This window comes from Papilio machaon, chromosome 28 (genome assembly GCF_912999745.1).
Source record: "Papilio machaon chromosome 28, ilPapMach1.1, whole genome shotgun sequence".
Classification (NCBI taxonomy): domain Eukaryota; kingdom Metazoa; phylum Arthropoda; class Insecta; order Lepidoptera; family Papilionidae; genus Papilio; species Papilio machaon.
In genome coordinates, this window is record NC_060013.1 from 4580001 (window position 1) to 4588162 (window position 8162).

Sequence of the window (8162 nt, forward strand, 5' to 3'; positions counted from 1 at the left end):
TGAGGAAGACAGGTAATTCTATTTTTTTTTACTAGTATCAATAACAACTTTGTATTTGTGCTGTTGCCGCACAGCAAAAGTCAGCAGTCGATCCACTAATTTTTGGAGCTTTATTGGGCTTTTCGACGCCGCTGCCCGCTCGAGTTCGCCTCTGATAAGTGCCGGGTGACATGCTTCATTATGCGACTCGGCATTTGATTTCGCGTATTTTGTCTATCTATTCTGCTGGTCTCGGCGTCGATAAAACCGATGTCCTTCACAGCCTTTTGCTGTTTTTTCGCAGCCCACTCTCGGCTGCTCGGGGCGGCGCTAGATGTTCGATTCCTTTTTTCCAGATCTTCACGTTTTTTGTTAGTAAGTACTTTAATTTTAGATTTAGTCCGCAATAACAAATTTTTTCTTTTTTCTTTCAGTAATAATTTAGATTTTTCGTTCAAAAGTTTTATTATAGCCTTAATAAAATTATGTACTATTTTATTACGACTATCGTTAATTTTTCCAAATTCTATATTATTATAATTTTTATTTTCTTCTAATCTTTTTTCCATTTTGTTACGAAATTCCCTCTTGTTTGCTGTTCCCGTATTGTGCATAATCTCAAGAAGAGCAACCGAGCAATTGTCTACTTCGTAACAGCCATTTTCTATCGCGTCTCCCCGAATATCGAGAGTGGGTTCAGGATGAGTGCCCGGTGCGCCTTTAGCAATATGAAATGGCAGACCGCGCCAAGGCGTCCCACCGCTTTCTTATCGGGCACTCGTGGCTGAAAGTGTTATGGTCCGCTCTGTCCAACTTCTCATGCTTGCAATTGCAGCATGTTGGATCAGTCCCGGCGAGCCAGTCTGTGCAGTCCACCTTTTTGTGCGGTCCTCCGCAGTGGCTGCACTTTTCCACCTGTTCCTTGCAGAGTCTTTTCGGGTGTCCGTAGCCTAAACACATTGAACACTGTATTACCGGCGACTGGTCTTCGACCCTGATTCTCTGCAAGTCTACTTGGACTCTTTCTGCATCGACCATTCTTTGCCATATTTGAGGGGCCACTCTCATGACAATATGGTTTGCATGTGGATTTCTGGCTCGCCTTTTATATATAATCTCCATCTTTTCTTCTTCTAGATTTTTAAAAATATTCTTATTCTGGTTTCTCAACGCGGCTAATATATCGTCATCGCTATTATATTTAAATACATCTCGCAGGATAACTAGCGGATTTTTATTTTTAATCTCTTGTACTTCTAGATGGTCTTTTACAGTTTCTAGCCTTTCTTTTAGTTGTTTTCTATCCTGTTCCGTCCTACATCCTACGATAACTTTTCTGTCCTTCGCCTTGCGTATCCTTTCAACTGCTATTTCTCCATCTTTTGCATTTACAGCTTTCCTAATTCTATTCAGTACTTCTTCTCCTGTTTCATTCTCGTCTTTAGCAGTTACAACCACCGAATGCATTACGTTTTTCTCCATCGATTTCCCTTTGTTCTGCGTTACTACGTTTGCGTACGTTTGTTTTTCTTTTTCTTGGTACTTCTCTAGATTGTCGTTTAGTTCTCTGATTTTTGCATTACTTTCTTCTATTAATTTTGCGTGTTCTTCCATCTTCTTGATTAAGACACTCTCTTTCTCTTTCTCTTTTTCTAGGTCTTGTTCTTGTTCCTTCTCCTTTTCCTTTTGTTTCTCCAAGTTTTCTCTTTTTCTTTCTTTCTCATTTGGTTTCTTCTCTTCTCCTTTTTCCAGTTCTTTAGCCATTTCCTTAACAATTCCATACAGCCTGTCAATAGCCTCCGCCACTCCAGTCTTTATCTCTGTCTTAATATTCCTTGACATATTTAAATTAATTTTCGCTTTGGTAACGCAGGCTTTTGCCTCAGCTATTTTACTTTGTTTCTTTGGTGGGCTTATGACCACAATCTCCGATGACATTCTTCTCACGTTTTCGTTTTTCTCTTTAGTAGCCGTTACCTTTTTTCTTGTCCCTTCTACTTCTGTTGATTCTGTCGGGGACTGAGTTGCCTTCCCTTTTCCATTCTCCCATTCTCCAATACTTTTCCTTACGTGGGACGTCTTATTTGATAATGGGTCAACCCGGGATGTTCCGGGTTTCTCCATTCCTGATGTCTCTGTGTTATCTGTCTTTTTATCCGGTGTACGAAAACCAAACATTATGTCAGGGGGTATGTGTCGATAATCAATACTATTAATTTACCTACAAATTTTTAAGACTCAGGTCAATAAACCTTACTTGACTCTATTTTATGGACTAATATTGTCTTTGTCTAATTTATTATCGGAAGTCTAAGTAATATACAATAAAATTATTTTAGTCTATTTTTGTTGGGGTCAATAAACCCTGTCGCACTATTTATCTTATACTCCTAATAACTTACAATCTATGTATAAAGTCAAAAAAACTTTTATACGTCAATAAAATTTTACAATTAACCTAGGTATTGCGCAATTGATGCGCGACGACAGTTACAGGCGAATAAATGCTTAAAAAGCTTAATTAACTTATTTTACAATGACTCTACAATTTGTAGAGATCGTCTCTATATATTAATTAGACGGTAGCGCCAGGCTCCTACAATTACTTCTTATCAAATTTCTTGTCTAAGTTTAAAAACACAAAAATTTTTTGCTCTACTAGAGTCTGGCTCTATCTAGAGTCGTCTTATTGCCTGCAATGGAAGGCTCTTCTCAAGTCCTTTCCAACGATACCAAACACGAGTATCCTACTGCAAGTGTGGCCGGAGCTACAGGGATTCGAAATTTTTAATTAAAAACCAAGATGGCGGAGGATTTTAGTTCCGCGACTGTATCTCCTGAGTCCCGTAGCCAAAAATAGTCGTGTTTGGGCTTGTCTGTCTCAGCTCGATTAGGGCTATTTATATTTATTAGCTTTGTCACAATTTTTGTCAAATTTTCTAAATACAATTTTTGTCATTAAAACGTTAGCCCAAGTCGTGACAAGTGTCCTGCCGAAAACCCCGTTACAATTGGCCCACTAATTGCAAAGTTATTCAAGTTTTAAAATTTCCAATATGGCGTCCAAAATGGCCGCTCACGTCCTAAATTCCTTCTTTATTGTCCAAAATTAGTCGTGTTTGGGCTCGTTTTGTAGGGATTTTCCTCAGGATCGCTATTTTACTTTTTAAATTAACATAAACTAACACCCCGAATTAATATTTCCAAAAAACAATAAATTTTTCTTATAATTGTTATAATAAATAGAATTTTAATCCGAAAAATTTAAATTAAGTGTCAAATTTATACTATAATTTTAGCTCTACAATAATATTGAAATTACAAAGTTCTAGATTTTTTAGAAGTATTTTTAAAAAGCGTTTTAATTTTTACAAATTTTTTCCAAAAACCTAGGTTTATTGGTCCAAATACTTAAATCTAAGACAGCACTGTGTTATTTATACAATAGGCTATATATGACCCTTTTTTGAAAAATTTTTACAAGTGTTTATTTTCGATTTACGTAATTTGATTCCGAAAAAAACTTTTTTATTTCAAAAGTTTTTGTCAAAATTTTTATTCTAAATTAATCTATGCACAAAATAAATAGGATTGACAACTTTTGTTATATCCTTTTTTGCTTAATTGTCCTTAAAATAGTCCTTGTTAACTTTATAACCTTTGTTTACATTTTCCAATTTTGTTTAACTTAGTTATTTTTAGTGAAATCTTGTCCAAAAAATTACAAATTTGGTATCGTTTTATTCTGCGTTAAATCCTCTATCCACTGATACAACAATAACCATATGTCACAGATCTACTTACTGAGTTATGAATTTTTGAAAGTTGGGTCACTTTTTGTCACTTTTCTACACTTAATATCTTTTTATTCTTTTGTCCGATTTTACATCTGAAAACGTCCTCGGATTCAGTTTTTCACAGGCTATCGAATGAGCTATGTCACGCACTTCCACCACCTCGGGATCACTGACCTCATGGCCACGCGGTTTTGGTTTTTCCTTGTATTTTTCCACTTTTCCTCACTGGAAAAATCCAAACCCAGGTCAGGATCGTAGAGCTCGACGAGGGCTATCCACTGATATAATAAAAACTATGGGTCGTCGCTTTACTTTTTGCAGCGGGATTTTTTGAAAGTAAAATTTTAACGTTTTTTGTTATAACTCGTTATTTTCGCACTTGATATTAATAATAATAACACCGTTAGAATCGTCACATTTTTCCGCGTACGCTGATATGCGACACGTATAACTTTTCGAAACTTTTCCCGCAACTTTGAATTTTTAACACTTTTAGGTGCGCGGAGCAACTTTTTCCGACTTTGCGCGTGTGTAGTCGCCAGGGCGGGCTGCGCGTGACTGGGTTAGGTTAGGTTAGGTTAGGTTAGGTTAGGTTAGGTTAGGTTAGGTTAGGTTAGGTTAGGTTAGGTTAGGTTAGGTTAGGTTAGGTTAGGTTAGGTTAGGTTAGGTTAGGTTAGGTTAGGTTAGGTTAGGTTAGGTTCCACGGACCTGCTCGGTTGTCCGAGTGGGCGGAGAGGTGAACTCCGACGTGGCGCGTCCCCGGGTGGTGGATAGGGGAACGCCCCGGCATATTGCTCGGGTAGGGCTTTTTTTGCCCCGCGAACCAAACACTAACAACCCGTAAGTCCGCATTGAGCGGAAACGGGGGCTCTGCGCATTGAGCGTGGGGCCGCGAGGAAGAAAACCTCTATAAAAAATTACCCTGAGGAGGAGGAGGATGTTCCGTAGGGCTATACCGGACAGGGCCACCCATACCGGGCAGGCCTGCGGAGCATCGGCGAGGGCGTGCGGCAACACGTAAAAAGGCAGCGGACTTCGGTCGGAGTATGGCGGCCTTCAAGGCCGCGCGTCGTGACTGGGGGACCTCACCCTGCACAACAAAGGCGGCTTCCGGTGTCCGACAACGCCGGACCACCAATGACCATGGCAGACTCGAAAAATGTATTACCCCAGGAGGGTACCGCTGGCTACGCCAGCGGAGAATCCCTCCCAGAGGTCACTCTGACCTCTGGCCGGCCCACGTATTCTGGGGGGGCCAAAGGATGCCACACGACCACTGCAAGAACACTGACAACGATTGCGAGCGATTTGGATTTGTTGAATAAGGAAAGACGGGAAGCGTCGAGAGAGAGAGGGCCAAAGACTGGCAAAAACCTGACGGAGGAGGACGACACTAGCGACGTTGAGCTAGTGTCTGTATCCGAAGCATCCGGAATGTCAGGATTGTCTGAGCCACCCACCGACTCGGACAGCACAATAGAGGGAAGAGAGGACACGCCGGAGGCGAAGAAAGCTGCTCCGACGGTCCCTAGGCTGGCCCTAAGGTTTCCAACCAAGAGGCCCAAGAAGAGGACGCTCAAGGACGATGAGACGGCGGCTCCGGTCGCTGTCAAAGTGTCCACTGCAGCGAGAGGCCGCCCCAGAAGACCAGGGGCGCATAATGCCTACCTGCAGGAGGTGAGAGCACTTCTGGCAGAGGGAGAGGCAGAGGAGAGCAGAGCAGGCAGCTCGAAAGCCCCCCCCCAACCGCCCCCGTGCCTCCCTAGGGAGCAATCAGAGCCGAGATGTGCTCAGCCGGCGGCTGCGACAATCGAGGCCCTTGCCGCGAGAGCCCTCCTGAATGTGGCCACCATTCAGGGGGAGGTCAAAAAGAGTGGCAACATAAAGGGCACAGTGCTGGGGCACATAAACCGGGCCACGAAGGAGGTGATCGAGGCGGTGGAGGAGCTCCGCTCGATCACCCCCCAAGAAGAACAGCGACGGCTCCGCGCGGAAAACGCCAGATTAGCAAAGGAAGTTGAGATCATCCGCGCGGAGCTGAAGGCATTTAAAGAGGCGTACTCGGAGTCGCAGAGAAAAGTGGCCGCGACTCCGAGGGAGGCTCCTCAGGCCCAGGAGGGAGTGGAGACAATGCTCAGGGGCGCGCTTGACGAGATGAGGCGCGAACTCTTGGAATCCGTAGGCGGAATGGTGAACGCCCGCCTCGGAGACCTGGAATCGCGCCTCCCCCCTGAGCCGGTGGTCAGACCACCCCTCCAGGCGGATAGACTCCATCCGCCACCGCCGCGCCCTGTGGCCCGGCCAAACCTAGTGGCTGGTGCTATGAGAACTACAGAGGCACAACCGGCCCCGGCCCCAGCGGCCAAAGCCGGACCGGCCCCAAGGCCAAAGAGGAAGATCAAAAAGACCGGACCGGCCGCCCCTCCCCCCCCTCCACCTACTGGCGGAGAGGGAAGCGCAGGGAAGGCTGCAAAGGCCAGAGCCGGAACCGCCAATCCCGCCCCCCAAACACCCGGGGGCGACGAAACACCATGGTCCCAAGTGGTCGGCCGGAAGGCCCGGAATAAAAAGAAGAAGGCTCCGGCCGGGGCCCCGCCCGCTGCACCAGTTCACACTGGTAGGGTGCAGCGGGTTCCCCCCCCTCCCAAGACTGTAAAGATCGTGGCCCCCAAAACGGCGGCCATAACTGTCACCCTCAAACCGGGGGCCACGATCACAAACGAAGAAGGACAGGTCTCTGAGGCCAAATACGTCGACGTCTTGGCTAAGGCCAAGGCAGCGATCTGCCTCAGAGACCTAGGCTTGGAGACGGTAAAGGTCAGAACCAGTATGACCGGCTCCAAGTTAATGGAGGTAGGGGGGACCACCCCGGAAGAGACGGCCGACCGCCTGGCTGCCGAATTGGTCAGAGTTATCGGCGGCTGGGCGGACATCGCGCGTCCGTCCAAACTTGCAGACCTTCGAGTCTCTGGTTTGGACGAGACGACGACGCGCGAAGAGGTGGCAGCCAAACTGGCGTCAACCGGGGGCTGCCACCCTGATATGGTCAAAGTGGGCCTAATTAGGCCCAGCTTCTGGGGTGGGGGTTCCACCCTGGTGCGGTGTCCGGCAGCGGCGGCGAAGGCCCTCGCACAGATAGGGAAGGTGGCCATTGGATGGTGCATGGCCACCGTCACCGCGGTGAGGGCCCGGCCGCTGCGGTGTTTCAAATGCATGCAGCTGGGCCACACCCGGGCCCTATGCCCGTCGGAAGCGGAGGATGGTCGCCTCTGCTTCCGATGTGGCCAAGAGGGCCACAAGAGGGCTGCGTGCGAGGCGCCTGTCCACTGCGCCGTGTGCAAAAGGACAGGCTGCCCGCACGCCCACGTCATGGGGGGGACTAAATGCACCCCCCCCACCATAAGGGGGAAGGCCCGCTCCACCGGCCCTCCCCCTGCGCCAAGAGCGCAGCCGCCGTCCGGGCCGCATCAACCGCCCGAAGAGGAACGTATGCAGGTGTCATAAATGCCCAGACACCTGCATACGGAGTTCCTGCAGACCAACGCCAACCACTCCGCCCGCGCACAGGACCTGCTCATGCAGGCCCTGGCGGAGTGGAAAATTGCCGTTGCTGTCGTGGCCGAGCCCTACCTCATCCCTTCCCAGCCTCATTGGGTCGGGGACACGGAGGGCTCGGTCGGAATGGTGGCGCCGCCAACGGGCCCGCAAATCCTCTCTCTCAGAGAGAGGGGTGCGGGTTACGTGGCGGCAAACTGGGGAGAAGTAGTGCTCATCGGAGTCTACTTCTCCCCGAACAGGAGCCTCTCGCAATTTGAGAGGTTCCTGGATGGCCTGGAGCTGGTGGTGCGGAGGGCATTGCCAGCCCAGGTCATCGTGATGGGGGACCTCAATGCTAAGTGCGCGGCTTGGGGATCCCCCATCACCGACGTCAAGGGGGCGCACCTTCGGGACTGGGCCCTCACTATTGGCCTGGTCCCGGAGAACCGGGGCAGCGCCTTCACATGTGTGCGCGCACGGGGTGGCTCAGTTGTCGACGTGACGTTTGCCACCCCCAATATCGGCGCGCGCATCTCGTGTTGGCGCGTCCTGGAGGACGTGGAGACCCTGTCAGATCACCTGTACATCAGGTTCAGGGTCTCCACAGCGCCCCCTGGGCGTCAAACTCGCACGGCGGGCGGCAGGGGCGTCTTCCCTAGGTGGCAGCTGTCGCGTCTCGACGAAGACCTGGCAGAGGAGGCCGCTATTGTTTGTTCGTGGGCCTCCGACCCCCCTCAATCCCTGGGGGTCGGAGAAAGGGCTGCCAGGTTCCGTCGGGACTTGACAGCTGTATGCGACTCGGCAATGCCTAGGGCTCGACGCCTCGCGCCCCGAGAGGGGGTGTACTGG

The 8162-nt window shown here is 48.7% G+C and overlaps 1 protein-coding gene across 1 annotated transcript; it reads left to right on the top strand.

Annotated features, from left to right (window-relative positions):
* Positions 1-4919: 4919 nt before the first annotated feature.
* LOC123722605 (actin cytoskeleton-regulatory complex protein PAN1-like) lies at positions 4920-7280 on the top strand. Its single transcript, XM_045684898.1, has one exon. The coding sequence runs from the start codon at positions 4920-4922 to the stop codon at positions 7278-7280; it is 2361 nt and encodes a 786-aa protein (XP_045540854.1).
* Positions 7281-8162: the final 882 nt, after the last annotated feature.

Excerpts from the sequence above, each read along its gene's own strand:
- LOC123722605 (XM_045684898.1), top strand. The coding sequence starts at position 4,920 with ATGGCAGACTCGAAAAATGTATTACCCCAGGAGGGTACCGCTGGCTAC.